This window comes from Vombatus ursinus, unplaced genomic scaffold, assembly GCF_900497805.2.
Source record: "Vombatus ursinus unplaced genomic scaffold, bare-nosed wombat genome assembly UNPS02014778.1, whole genome shotgun sequence".
NCBI lineage: Eukaryota > Metazoa > Chordata > Mammalia > Diprotodontia > Vombatidae > Vombatus > Vombatus ursinus.
The window spans coordinates 52,293,952-52,309,626 of record NW_020954556.1 but is presented as its reverse complement, the minus strand read 5'-3'; the positions used below and the strand labels follow the sequence as shown (position 1 = coordinate 52,309,626).

At 37.6% G+C, this 15,675-nt stretch overlaps 1 protein-coding gene across 2 annotated transcripts in view; it reads left to right on the top strand.

Moving 5' to 3' along the window:
* MTA3 (metastasis associated 1 family member 3) overlaps positions 1-15,675 on the top strand; it is a 206,790-nt gene that overhangs the window by 185,574 nt on the left and 5,541 nt on the right. For both annotated transcript variants that reach the window (XM_027865082.1, XM_027865081.1), the window contains exons 15-16: positions 2,231-2,317; positions 4,901-5,047. In XM_027865082.1, the coding sequence (XP_027720883.1) occupies positions 2,231-2,317; positions 4,901-5,047 (234 nt within the window). The remainder of the gene's footprint in view (positions 1-2,230; positions 2,318-4,900; positions 5,048-15,675) is intronic.

Sequence of the window (15,675 nt, the reverse complement as noted above, 5' to 3'; positions counted from 1 at the left end):
AAAAACATGCACTTCTGCCGAAGAGGGATTTGACAAATGAAGTTTTATATATAGGCTTAAACATATATCATTTACCCTTAGACCCGTACTAGGACAAAATGATAATCTCCAGAATATCATCTAGGGAAAGATTACTGTGTGACAGTCCAAATCTGACATTCAGAATTTGGCACCTGGTGTTTTTCTTCAGGATAGGAAGCAAAATAAATTTAATTGACGATATGAACACAGTGACAGTCTTTATCTAAAAATAATTGGAATGCTATGGTGCTTATTTTCATAAATGATTTTCCTCTATTACACATTTCAAGTGTAACTGAGTTTTAAGGGCCTAGTATGGTTAAGAACAAGATATTTTAATATTAACTTCTCTGTAATTTGACAGAACTAGGGTGTTTTTTGTTCTTTAAGAACCTCCTTTTAGGGTTTGTAGAACACTAAGCAGTTACTTAAAAGTGTGCCAAAATGCTTTCATTGTATTTCTGCCCAAATCCTCTTTAATAAGCATCTATTTTACAAAAATTTCCCAGCTAGAAATAAAGGATTAGATACATGGAAAACAAAGAGATTAGGTCATAAAGCATTCCGAGTGGTTACATTAATAATTAGGGAATGATTTCTGTTATGCATGCAAACAGTTCATGAGCCATGGCATGGTCTCTGCTACTGTAAGTGCCAGAATGATAGTGTTAGACTTGCAGATAGAAAGACCCAGGCTCAGATCCTGCCTCTAGCATAAACCATATGATCCTGGGCAGGTCATTTATCCTCTCTCAGCCTCAGTTTTCTCATTTGTAAAATAAGAATAATATCTGTAGCACTTTACTCACAGAGTTGTGAGGGTCAAATGAGATAATGTATGTTCAGCACTTAGAAAGCATTTTTAAAATATTACATAAGTCAGTTATATCTGAGGTCATTTAATAAACACCTTATTTATTCTCTCAAAAAAATGTGTTTGAACAGTGTGCAGGGAGAATAAGGGATGAGAAACTCCCAGAAAATATTAAATTTCAATCTGAAATAATTAAACTGGAATATTGGAACATATCTTGCAATGCAAAAGACATAACCTGCTCTTACTTCTCGGCTCCCAAGGCTTCTGTGTACTGAAAGACAAAGGGAAACTTCCTGTAGTAGAAGTAGGAGGCCAATGTAGACATTTTTTAGATAACAGGGGAAGTAGCATAAATACTGAATTGAATTTGTTAAAGTTACTCTGTTGGAAAAAAAAATCAAGGCCAGTACATTTGAGAAAATTAAAAACAAAGCCAAAAGTAAAACCATAATCTTTTTCCAATGTACATTTTATTATGACTCCTGAATATTCTAGCCCCATAACTTCTTTAGTATGAAAGTCTTCCATGTACCATACTAGTATTTTCTATCCACATGACAGCTAATTAAACCACATGTGTTTGCCTGGGCTTAGTGCCTTGTTTTTCTCTGCCTGAAACATCTTCCAGTGCGTTATAAGCAGACTTGTGAGGACTTTTATGAGCTAATATCCATACCAACAGTATCTTTCTAATATCTGATAGATGAAACCCTCTGTCTACAAACAGGCACTTAACCACTCAAGTCTCAGAAGTAGTGACATTGTAGGATTCTACAGCAGGGTAAAAAATGAGCTGTTAAACCAAATGTCCCAGTGAGGACATCATCTCCTGAATTCAGATTTGCCAAAATAGGTTAAGACTTTCTCATTCTGAACCTGCTGCAGCTGGCTGGAGCAGGAAGGGACCTTTCTCTTGTCTTACTCCTGTCAATTGCCTTGTTCATCTGCCACGCAACACTACATTCATCTCACGGTAAGATTGGCTCAATGTTACTTTTCAGAGATCTCTCTCAGTTACAGTGACTCATCTCAGCTTCCTAATAACTACAAAAAGGTTGTCACTGTTCATATGTAATGCAGTGAACTAAAAGGAAAGGCTTTCACAAATGCAACTTTTTTTTCCAAGTGGACATGTTAATCTGACATGTGTGTGAAGGCATATCTATAAGGTTCTCTTTTCTGGGGCTTCTGGGTGGGAAGTTCACATCAAATTTAGGAACTGAAAAGATAGTGTAACTAGAAGAGTTTTCCATTTTCTTCATGAACAAGGGTGGGGTGGGAGATGCACCATCACCTTATTCTACTTAATATTTTAATTTCCAAAGTGTGTATGTATGTAGATGGAGAAAATGGGAGGCTTATGGGTGTGTTTGTGTTTATTTCTTTCCTCAGATGCAGACAGACACTCAGAGGTATCGGGAAGTCCTCTGAAGAGCAAAAGCACTAGAAAACCTTTGGCATGTATCATTGGTTATTTAGGTGGGTATATATGTTAGACCTATTTAATAATTCTATGTGCAAAATCCTCCAAAGCTCCTATATACTTTTCAAGTGACTTAAATTAGATCCATTCAGACCTTCAGTTGGTTATTAAATTCCAGCTAAAGATTACATTTGAAAAAGCGATCCTTTATATTGGGGTTTTTTTTCCTGCTTTTACTCTGAAAACCCTCAAGCATAAGAGTCATTAGAACTCTTTGTTCTATTTGCATGTAGAAACTTTAATGCTTTCATAATTAAAAATGGTATTGTCATAAAAAGATTGTTAGGCAGTAACCTCATGATTTCTTTGCAGAATTCTGAGATGAATAATTTATATAATGATGGTTATTAATATACCTCGATGCAAAAATGGGATTGTGTGCGTGCTTGAATTGTTTGTTAGCTTTTCATTTCCTTATAAAAATGAAATGCATTCCTAGGATAACATTCGATCTTCTTGTTCTGTCAGAGAAATTTATAGATATAAAGTAATCATACTACGTATTTTAAAGACATCCAATCTTTCTTAAAATCAAGACATGGCCCTTTGTTGTGAATGTTGTCATCAGAGCAAATTATGATTTCACAGCTCAGAACAGCTCTCTTTATCCTTGATGTCCTTCCAGAGAAAAACAGAATTCTTAAGATGTTTCCTTTCCAGTGTCATATGAACATTATGGTATTGGATTAGTTAGTCGTCGCAAAGTGCATTGAGATTTCAGTGTGGATTTGGGAGTCAGAAGATCTGGGTTAGAGTCCTAGTTCTGACACTGTATGACCATGGGGAGCAAGTCACAAAAGTCTCAGTTTCTTCATTTGTAAAAAGAGGGTGATGCTTGCACTTACCTGGCATGGCTATTGTGAACAAGGGGCCCTTATATATAAAAATAAAAAAACCTGACATAAAAATGTGAGTTGCTATTATACTCCATTGCAGGGTCTAATTCCATAATCTTGTGACAGGAGTTCCTCCCTTCAACCTTTATAGTTTTTTGAAGGAACAGAATATTCCATTGTACTGTATGAGTCTGTTTCATAGTCAATTGGGGACTTCTCCTTTCAGCCAAATCACTATACTGACATGGGCCAAATTTGAATAATGGCACAATATTTCTGTGGCATAGAGAACCAAGAGGTAGTCAGCCCGGTAGAACCATTCCAAGGGGTACAGCAAATCAAAGTGATTGCCTCAAGCCCTCCATTTTTAAGGGACACTGTGCTGCTTTTGACACTGGACTGCTGAAGATGTGTTGTGACCTGGCCACCAATGGAAAGAGAAAGGGACTAACCAGTTGGTACAAAAAGAAAGCTGAGGTATTCATATGCATACAGTCAACATCTAGTTCTGAGAGGCACCCCCTACAAATTCTTCATCCTTTGTCTCCAAGACACAGAGCCTATGGATGCCTAATTAGCACCAACATGCCTATTCCTCTTTCCACATAATAATTTTTATTAATAAAACAGTAATTATAATAACATTTATAATTCTTTAAAGTTTGCAAAATGTTTTCCATGGATTATCTCATTTGATTCTCACAACTCTGTGAGGTAGGTGGTATTTATAATTACCATTTTATTGATGAGGAAACTGAGGCTAAGAGGTTCATTGATTTGCTCATGGTCCCATAGCTAGTTAAGTGTCTGAGGCCAGATTCATACTCAGGTCTTTCTGACTTTAAGTCTAACATGCTAGCTACTACAGACTTTGTGTTGTCCTTTGGTGTCTTCTTTTCATTGGTCCTTTCTTTTTCTCTGAAATTTTTATACCTACTGACTTATTCCAGGTGTTTGTGGTTCCAGATTCTTCCTGTATAAGGGTGTTAACAGACTGAGAGCCAGGTGTAGTGAAAAGAGCAGAAAATTTAGCTTTGCCAACTAGTTCCTAGGCATTTGAACTTATTGAGATCACTTACCTCACTGGCCTCAGCTTCCTCATAGAAGATGAGGGGGTCTACAATGTCCCTTCCAGCACCAAGTCCTTTGCTCCTGTGTAAGGATTCCTATGGAGTAATTTATCCTGGGTCCTGCTTTCCCCCTTCCCAACCCTCACCTCGGACCCTCAGGTATGCCTAGTTATAATTTAATTACAGGTGGAGATGTAAAATGGTGACTAGGATACCTGGGAAGATAGTTCCTGGCTTGATTTCAAGAATACAGAGTAAAGTATTGATAGTTATACCTTTTGGGGGGTTTTCTTGGGGCTACATATCTCCTAGGAGTCTGGTGATTTCTAATGCTGTCCTTGCCATGCTTCCAGTGAAGAGTCGGGTGCCATATTCCTTTAATAAGATAAATGTTCTGAGTGACCTCAAGTGGCTGCGTTTGCATATAATCTCTACAAAAGGCTCAGATCTAGCACTCAAGAGGAGAGCCAACTCTTTTTAGATAAGTAGAACCATGGTAACTAACACTTGAGGCTGATTCATTATGCACTGCCTTGAAAAATATGCTAGTTCATAAGGACTTTTCTTTAAGATCATTAGAAAATAAGATATGTACATAGTCAGCAGCTAGAATGCATAGAGATATTTTAATAACTTGTTCCTTGCTGAGAAGAACCTTATTTCTTGTCAACAGAGATCCATCCTGCAAAGAAACCAAATGTACTAAGATCTACACCAAGCCTGCAAAGCCCATCCACTAAGCGGATGCTTGCCACCCCAAACCATGCATCTCTGAGCATCCTGGGAAAGAGAAACTACAGCCATCACAATGGCCTGGATGGTATGTAAGCCTAACACTACAGGGAGACATTATAGTAGGCTGAGGCTTTTTTCTCCTTTGCTGGGAGTCAACATCTTGAGAAATGAATCACAGATATGCTACCCCCACCCCTTGTACCTGATCCAAGCATACCATAAATGCAAGGAGATGGAGAATTTTCCCTTGCCATGTCATATTTAATTTAGTCCAGTGACATTCCTCCAATTCACTCTAAAGATGTGACATTTTTTCACTCACTGCCCCAATATGGATAGTTTGTAGAACTGGTTTGAAATTCAGACATGTATATAGTCTGTATTTAGGAGGTTGTTTTTCTTTTCTAGGAATGTCCTTTCCCTAACTCTTAAAAGCAAGGAAAAGGTTGACTGTACCAATCAGTTTCCTTGAACAAATGTGATGATTTTGCCTTATATCTGAGTCATCAAACAACTTCAGAAGGACCCTTCTACAGTGCAGTGGTTACTTTGTGATTTGTGCTTGCCCCTTCCACTTTTAACTTGGGTCTTTTTAGTACTTGGCTGGACTACAGATCACACTAAGGGAGCTACCTGGGAACACTTGGAGCCAAAGGCTGTGCCTTGCATGTAGTAAACACAATAAAATTGTGTTGAATAAATGAAAGACCAAGCTAACGAAAAATGGAAAGGGTGGATTATAGTATGCCAGCTTTAGTATCATAGTACCTGCTTGGGTTTGTCTGTAATGACTTTATTCATTTGGAACTGAGTTTGCCTGAATTGCAAACATATCTGCAATAAATCAGCCAGAAAATGCATTATATATTTCAGAAGTCCTTGAGTTTACAACTGTCTTGGTTGTTTAAGTGTTCACATATTTCTATGAACAAGACAGTTCCTAGGCTTTTCATACCTTGTTGAACTCTACACTCTCTCAGTGACAACAGATCACATAGGAAATCCCATAGGATGAAGATTTCCTCAGAAATCTGCTTGTCTGCCAAGTTTTGATGGTTGCAGTAATGACTGTGGCAGTGAAAATTTGGAAGAGGTAGGGTAGGAAAACTGCTCATAAACCTTTTGCCACCAGTGCTGTGTTATAAATATACTTTTAGAGAATACAGACCATTTTTCAGCCCTTATGGACTCATCCTTTGAGCCTTTGCAAAAATATTTACCTGCTCACAAAAATATTGGCCAATTGTTCCCACACTAATCAAGATCTCAACTATGATGTGCCTACAGTTGGTATAATTGAAGCCTAAGAAAGGATCAGAGTCAAGGATTTGGTGTACTTAAAATTTTGTCTCATTCTTACTTGTCTCCAGCTTCTCTTGTTTAAGTATTTAGTCTTTTGGGTCCAGGCTTATTGGGTCCAAGAAATCATATCTTTCTATCTAAATACTTTTTTTTTGTCTTTGAGGAGTGTGATCCTAGCCACAGAGGCACTAACCACAGTACTAGAATATTTACATTTTGTCTTTGCAGAAATTGATGAGTAGAACAATATCTTTCAGCTCAGACAGTAAAGAAACCATCTCTAGCTATAGCAGGAACATCTTGTTAATACCATTCCTGGCATCTCCACCCACCCCTCAGGTTTTATAGTCATCCTGGGTCTTCCTATAATCTGATGTGGCTCTTCATGCTTTCTCAGTGCTTTTTTCTTTCCTAAGAGAGAGTACTTCTCTCCTGGGTACTTTGCTAATAAAGTAGTGCTAAGGGGTACTACTCCCTTAGAGAAGGCCATCCTAATCTGACATCAGTTTTCAGCACTTTTTATCTGAATGATTAAGGCCAGTTCCCTGGTCCCCTCTTACTACTTACAAAAGGACACAGACAGACAAAACAGGGTTCTGATACAGAATTTCTGCATTCCCAGAGATCTGAGACACTGCTCCCTAGACCTAGCCCCGAATGGGCAGGTTTCTCTGAAAGCCACAGTGACTCAGACAAGGGAACAAGAAGGAATATACTGACAAGACTGAATGTGGAGGTCCCTGGGTCATAGGGTCCTGTTAACTTTCCTTTGGGGTCTCATGGCATTGCTTGATAATAACTGTTCCCCATAAACAGAAGTCACCTGGTCAGATCAGCAGTACCAAACTTTAGCCACTGTCCATTTTAATGAAAAGCTGCCTGTGAGCTAAATTCCAAAGAGAGAAGTACCAGCTGATAAGAGCTGTTTCAGTTCCATAACTCCCACCACTTCTCTTGCCTGCCCCAACCCCATTTATTCGTGCTTCCTTTGGCCTGGAATATTTTGGCAGTTTCTTTCCTGTATAGCATATTTTTCCACAGGAAATATGATCTTCCTTAGAAGAATGCAAGAAGCTAGTCTCCCAGGGCATCTGCGTTGTAGACAGGGATGAAGAGGGTTTGGAGAGATATTAGTAATGCATCATTGATACTTCAGGGGCATCTAGGTGGTACAGTAGATAGAGTGCTGGGCCTGGAGTCAAGAAGTCTCATCTTCCTGAGTTCAAATCTGTCCTCGGACACTTACTAGCGGTGTGACCCTGGGCAAGTCATTTAACCTGTTTACCTCAATTTCCTCATCTGTAAAATGTGCTGAAGAAGGATATGGCAAACCACTTCATGATCTTTGTCAAGAAAACCCCAAATGGGTCAAAACAGTCAGATGTGACTGAAAACAACTGAACAACATTAATATTTCAGGTATATTACTAATAATAATAGCTATAAACTTACTATGTGCCAGGCACTTACTAATGAGCACTTTACTATTATTATCTCACTTGATCCTCACAACAATGTTGGGAGGTAGGTACTATTATCCCTGTTTTATAGGTAAGGAAACTGAGGCAAACAGCAAGTAAGTGACTTGCCTAGGGTCACACAGCTAATAAGTGTTTGAGGCTGGATTTGAACTTAGGTCTTTTTAACTTTAGTGCAGTGACTGGTGTTCAGTCCACTGTACCACTCAACTGCCTGTTTGTCCTTTCAGAACTTCCCCAAATGTTATTCTGCAGACAAAATCTTAACCATAGTTTTAATTGCTTTCATTTTTCTTGTTTCCTTCTGAATGTTGATACAAATGTAGTACTTTACCGTCTTAACTTCCCTAAAAAGGATTCTGTTGGGCACCATAGTAGGGGAGGAAGCATGATATATATATCAGAAAATTGCTGTGGTGTAAAAAGATGGCATTTATAAAACTTTTAAAAAGAAAAACTACAATAAGCTGTTCCTTGATCTGGTGATCAGAGGATCATAGTTATAGAGTTATAAAGAACCTTTCAGATCTAATATCTAGAATGTTTAAATGACTTCCCCAAGGTCAAAAAGGTATTAAGTGGGAAAAATCAGGGTTCAAAGCTCAGGTCACTTGTCTCCATAGCCAATACTCTTTCCATGGTGGAAAAATGGATGTGGTGACTGTCTTAGAACTAGACAGAGAGTAGAAACTTTACTCCTTTGGGGAAGGAAAAGAAGTTAGTTTTCCTTTTCTGAAGAAGATTATAATCATAAATGTGGAGTTGAAAGGAACCTCAGAAATTATTTGATCTAACCCCCTTATTTTACAGTTGAAGAAATTGAGGGAAGTTGTAATTTGGCCAGGACCACACTGGTAGTGTCAGATGCAGAATTTGAATCCAGGTCTCTAATTCCAGAGAGGGTGCTTTTTTCACTCTATCACATTTTTCAATAGTACAATTCTGGACCTAGATCCTACATGGAGTTTTCTTCCCTACAGTGATATGGAAAAGGTAGCACTTAGTCACTTGACCATGGCCATATAACCAGTATGTGTCAGAGATGGGATTTAAACTCAAGTCTTCCTGACTCCAAAGCTGGCCCTAATCTTAACTCTAACCCACCATGCTTCTTTGCTTCTCTGAAAATCATGGAACAGCAACCAATTGCCAATAATCCTAAGGGTAGTAAAAAGATATATGGCAGTTATACATATGTATTAGTAAATACTTATTGGTAAGTCAGTATTACTTACTTTTTTGTAAGAAAGAGAGAACAAAGCATTATGGAAGAAACAAAAGGAAATTCAAAAAATGAATGACAGGGGATCTGTATTGAATCAAAGGAGATGGGCCAGTCACTCATCAATAATGTGGAATCACAAGTGGACAACCATTAAGGAAGGCTACTCAGGGCTATCCTTCATGAAAAGGATGTGGACAAAGAATCATACAGGATGAAAGTAACAAATGGTAACCCGTGCCCATAAAGAGACTGACCACATCATTGAGATGATAGGTTCATTTATGTTCCAAAATATAGAATATATATGTTAAGAGATACATGTCACTATGAGGTATGTACATTAAAAAGTATATGTAAATATATTGGGGCTTTATGTGCAGTAAATTTGTGAGTTTATCATGCATGCAATCAAATAAAGCATCTAAGTTCATGTGCCAGGCACTTAATATCTTTATTTCATCTGTGACATACAAGCCATTTATAGTCCATCCAAGGTATGTTTAGCTCAGTCCTCTCCCCACTGTACCTCCTTCTCCTTACCTTTCTCAAGCTCTTTATGTCTGCCCTAGACCCTACCTACCCTCTCTATATTATAGTCCTGGTGAAAAGGATCAGGATTAATGTAAGTGAGGAGATAGAAGAGAGAAAAGACATTTAAGAAATGACACACATTAAACAAAGGTTGATCTGGAAAATTAACTCATTTTTGTAAGTCCTTGTATATTATATACAATTAATGCTAATACTTGTGCTGCTTTCATAACTCTGTATTTCTTACATTACAATATAACTATTGAGAAAATTTAAGTAGACAGCATATCTATTGGTACATCTGTTTGTACATTTTCATTATTAATTGGAAAGGCAAAGGTAATGGTAATGTCCATTAAAGGAAATTGCCTTTGATGAAATGTGAGGAAATTACTTTTCTCTTGGGCTTTTTTTTCCCTTTTCTCCTCTGTTCCTTACTCCGAAGAAGGAAGGACAGGGAGCCATGATGGTCTACTTATAGATTTTTACCTACTCTTAGGACTCCCCTCATTCTACTGTTTTTTTTTCTTCCCAATTTTCTTATTAGACAGAAGGGGAAATTAGGGAGAGATTTAAGAGGGGAAGAGGTGGTATGGGACTATATTAACATTTCTATATCTTTGTACCTTTTACCTTTTTTTTTTAATTTCCCAGTAGTACTTTTTATCTGAGTTATGTTTTGGGCCAAGTTCAAGGAAGGAGAGTTTCTTGGACACCTGACCAAATTGAGGGGAAGTTAATTATCTGTTCAGGGCATGGTAAAAGCTGATGGCATCCAGAAAGGGAGGAAACCTTTAAGGGGTAAAGGGTTTGGGATTTCACCTGTCTCATCATTTAGAATTGTATTGATGACAAGATGGAAAGTTTTCCAGGAAGTTAGATTTTTTCCAGCAAATATTTATTAATCACTGTTTTTGCAATATATTTGACTTTTCATAGAAAGGAGCCATCTTCCTATGGGATCAGTACAGTTTTCCAATTTTTTCCCTACTTCATGTGTTAGGTTTTCTAGCCTCCATTCTTTCCCTTTGCACAGCAAGATGTATTATTACTATCTACTCCCCTGTGAAGAGGGCATCAGATTTGAATGTCTCTGTAGCTACAATATTGTGATTCAAGGTATCCACAAGATCATGCGTGTGCCTCGCTTCTGAAATCAGTTATTCAACATCTCTAACTTCTGGCATCCCAACTCCAGGAAACTGGTAGCAGCAAATGATGCGGTGCCAGTGAGCAGACTCTGGAGATACATATGCTGTCCCTGTGAATCCCAGCAGGAATAGATCAGTAGGAACAGCTGATGGCACTGTTCTTTCTGGATGGGCCCGGGCAGCCTTCTGTCACAATTTTTATCCCATTTTAACAGACACAAAGGATTTCCTGACTTAAAAAATCTGAATTACTGTTTATAGAAAACTAGCAAACTTTATTCAAATGAGCAAAGAAAGTGGCTCTGGACTGGCCTCTGGCAACCCTTTATTGAGGCATAACCTGATTAAGTCAACCGAGGCATCTCAGTGTTTCTTATTATTTGAAAATGGGCCCTTATATTTCCAGGGCTTATTGAACATGAAGCCATGTATCAGAGTAGAGAGTGTGCTTAGACTGTCTCCAGGGCTATTTAGCCATTCTCTGAGGACAGTTATGTTCTCTAAAGCTGTTGAAGTGTGAGTGGGAATGGGTAATGGAGGGAAGGTGTATTAGATAATCCACAATATTTTCCAGGAGTATTCTGGGATAATACCAGAATGGCCATCCAAGGACACAACATTAGGTTTCTCATGAGGATGTCAACCGAGACCCCAAATCATTTACCCCATTTGAGGTGCCCCTGTCCTGTATTTTGAGTGAACAGATTCTTCTCTGTTAAGTATGTGAACAATTTGAAAATTCGTTTATCTGGGTAATATGCAAGAAGCCCACAGGAGAGTAACCCAGGCCCCAGAGGGCATATTAACATTCACAACTGAATACGAACCTTGTCTTTATCCCTGAATGCCTAGTTGTATTTGGTCATTAGTTAGTAGAATGTGTCACAGAGAACATGTGAAATCTAGAGAAGCCTGTTGCCTCATCCTTAAACCCTTTGTGTCTGTCAGTATAGCATTGTGTATGAACCATTGTAAAAGGAGATGATTCTTGGAAATTGTAAAACAGAAGACAGGATCAGAAGGAGAGGAAAGAAAGCTTTTGTTCTCAAAGTAGAAGCCTTCAGCTATAGGAGGTTTGACCTGTCCCTGAGAAGAACAGACCTGGGTTCCACTGAAAGAGGCATCTCAATACTCCCTAAGCCAAGGAGATTTTGTGGCACTGCTTTCCATTCTGTAGGAATGCACTCACACACATATGCACACACAAAAGAAGACACGGGAACATTAGTGTTTGATAATTCTCAGACAGTGCCAACCCAGAAATCAATTGATTTAATCTCCTGGCTGAACTAACAACCAAATGAATGAGCTGATGCCTCTTAAGTATGGACCCCTGGGGTGGTAGTGATGTAAGGTTTTGTCAAAGTATGAAGAAATGAACTGATGTGGAGACTCTCTGACTCATTTTAAGCCCCTGAGGCTTTGTAAGATTCTCTTATTCTGTACAATTTTGTTTTCTTTCTGTTTTCCCCTTCTGGATGACTAAATACTCATAAAACATCTAAATTGTATAATATGTTCTGAAAAGCTCTTTCAAAAGTTTGCTTCACTCTAAATTTAGAGACCCTATACTCCTCTTGTTAGAGTATTGGGAATACAATCTCCAGATTTGCAGAAAGCATTAAATTCTGGGTTGTAAAGCTTATAGAAATAAACTACAGGATAATTTTTCATGTCTGCATGAATGAGCATAAATGGATTTTAATATGGGCAGATGTGAGGGTAGTACATTTTGGGGTACATCTTTTAAACTACGTGCATAAAATGAAGGGCTCTGAGCCCAACCCATGAAAGGAACCTAGGGTCATCATAGATTATTCCCTCTAGAGATAAATCCAATGTGCCATCATGACATGAAAAGCTAACTAAACATTGCATACTATGAAGTATTAGAAATAAAATAAAAATTATTCTACCCTTATATAAAACTATGATGAATATTTACTGTGGCTACAGAGTACAGTTCTGATTGCTGAACCTAAAGATAGATATAATGGAACTAAAGATATCTCAGAGAAGGATCTCCAGTCCAAGAAGTATTTATTTAGGTGAGGCAATTGGGGTTAAGTGACTTGCCCAGAGTCACACAGCTAGTAAGTGTGATGAATCTGAGGCTAGATTTGAACTCGGGTCCTTCTGACTCCAGGGCTGCACCACCTAGCTGCCTCCCCCAACAAGTATTTATTAAGCACCTACAATGTGTGGAGTGCTGTGCAAGGTATTTACTAGAAAAGAAAAAGCAAAAAACAGTTCTTTCCATTAAAGAGTTTACATTATATTGGGATCTGGACCAGTATTTGGTGGGGGGGGGGAGTGGGGAGGGACTGTGAGGCTGCGATATGAGAAAATTAGAGTAGGATTCTTTAGCTTGAAAAGAAAGGGATGCAGGGCAGCTAGGTGGCACAGTGGATAGAGTACTGGCCCTGAAGTCAGGAGGACTTGAGTTCAAATCCAGCCTCAGACCACACACTTGCCACTTAATAGCTGTGTGACCTTGGGCACGTCACTTAACCCCAACTGCCTAAAAATAAAAAAAGAAAAAAGGAAAGAAAAGAAAGGAATGCCATCAAAACCCATAAAATCATGAATGGTTGGGTGAAAACAGAATTATTCACCAAATCCTAAAGTACTAGAATGAGGGAACACCCTTTAAAACTTGAAAGTAGTGTATTTGGATAAGTAAAAGGAAGTAAAAGAAGGAAACTCATTTTTCTAAGAGGTGTGCTTGTAGGAAATACAAATGAGTTTTTTAAAGTGTTGTATGAGTTTGTGAATGAAAAGGTCATGAGTGGCTCCTAAAGGAAAAAGGACCATAGCTTATCTTTAAGGTTGATTTCAGGGAGCACGATTGTGCTCTCCCATGGCACATCTCTTGAACCTGCCTTTTTCAGTAGAGTACTGGGTGGAATGAACCCTAGGTCTTACTCATTTCATCCTTAGGGTTCCAAAGGCATTGCTATAGCTTGGATTGTAATAGCACGTTAGGTGGTTGCCTGGCTCTTTTTCTTACTGATTTCTCTTAAGGTGTATATTCTACCAGAGGTACTTCTAACTTGAGGATAGTCTTTTACCAACACCACAACAGAGACATAAATAGAATTGATACTGTCATTAGAGTGCACTACCTGGACAAAAAGAGGAAATAGATATGGAGTTCAGGAAACATCATAAACCTGGCACAAAGGCATGATATATTAGTGATAGGGGGCTTCAATTATTTGAATATCTGTTAGAGTTTACATTATCTTCCTCCAAAACAGAGCAGTTAATTATTTCTTGACTTGCCTTAATGATCATTTCATCCCTTTTTGTTTATTCTTTACACTATTAAAAAAGTTTTATTAATATGTTTTGTTTTTACTTTATAAATATTTCCAGATTTCCCCCATTCTGGGTCTCATATAACAAAGTAAAACAGTTAAGCAAAACTAATAATTCATTGACCTCATTTGAAATTGCATGCAGCATTCCACATCTATAGCACCCCCAAAACTCTCTATTTAAAAAAATGAGTTTTTAATTTTCAGTTCCACATTCCTCTCTCCACCCCTCTCCCACTTGTTGAAAAAGAGTGAAATATGATACGTAATGCAAAACATATCTCTATGTTAGCCACATTCTGAAAAAAAAAAAAAAGAAAAACAAAGAAAAGAAAAAATATTTCAATCTGCACTCTTAGTCCATCAACTTCCTATCTGGAGGTAGATAGCATTTTATATCATGAGTCCTTTCAAGTTGTAGTGGCTCATTGTATCAGAGTTACTCTTTACAATTTTCTTTACAATATTGCTGTTACTATATAGATTGTTCTGATTCTGCTTACTTCACTTTGCATCAGTTCATATAGGTCCTCCCAAGTTTTTCTGTAACCATCCCCTTCATTATTTGTTATAGCACATTCATATACTATAATTTGTTCAGCCATTCCCCATTTGATGAGCATCCCTTCAGTTTCCAATTCTTTGCCACCACAAGAAGTACTGTAAATATATAAATACATATATGTCCTTTTTATTTTGCTTTGATCTCCTTAGGAGTATAGATCTAGTAGCAGTATTACTGGGTAAAGAACCTCTCTGTTTTTAAGTTTTTTTTTTAATTAACAGATCTATTTTCTTGCCCTCCTATTTTCATCTTATTGAGAAAAGAAAAAAGAAAAACAAAACCTTTGTAACAAATATGCATAGTGGAGCAAAGCAAAGTCCCTCATTGGCTGTAGCAAAAATATATATGTTTCATTCTGCACCCTAAATCCATTACCTCTGTCAGGAGGTCTGTCTTTACAGTGTTGTAAATATATAGTTTTCTCGGTTCTGTTCATTTTGTTCTTCGTTAGTTTACAAAAGTTTTCAAAATTTCATCCTTCAAAAAGTGGAAAAAAATCCAAAACCCAGCAAGGGAAAATTTCATTCTAGATTCACTCAGTGGTCTGACTGTACAAAGACATTTGATTCAGGAATAACTCCCTCATCGATAACAAATCATTTCCTTTCTATTAAAATATAATAAATTCCTTTTTTTCTTTTGTTGCTTGTATTTACCACTTACCATGTCCAGCACCTATTGATTCTTTTCTCAAAAGGTATTATATATGTATATATAGTACATATGTATGTGTGTGTATGTATGTATATAGAGACAGGCTTCTGTGTTGTCTACCAGTCTTTTACCTTTCTTATTTCTTTTTAATGATTTCCTAATGTATTTTTCACCATTCTTACCTATTCCCGCTTTTGCGTTGAAATTGCCAAATATCACAGTATTTGTGCTGACTTAATTTTGAGGGCCTTTGTTAAAATCTAAGTAAACTTTATTTATAGCATTCTTTTTACCTACTAGTACAGCAACCCTGTCAAAAAAGGAAATGAAGTTAATATGGCACATATTAACTTTTAAAGCTGCCCTGCTTGTCTGTATTTCCTTCAGGCATTCCTTCTTTTTCCTTCTGTATGTGTTTTTAAAAAATGCTTCAATGCCTCTGTGTGTGTGTGTGTGTGTGTGTGTGTGTGTGTGTGTGTGTGTGTGT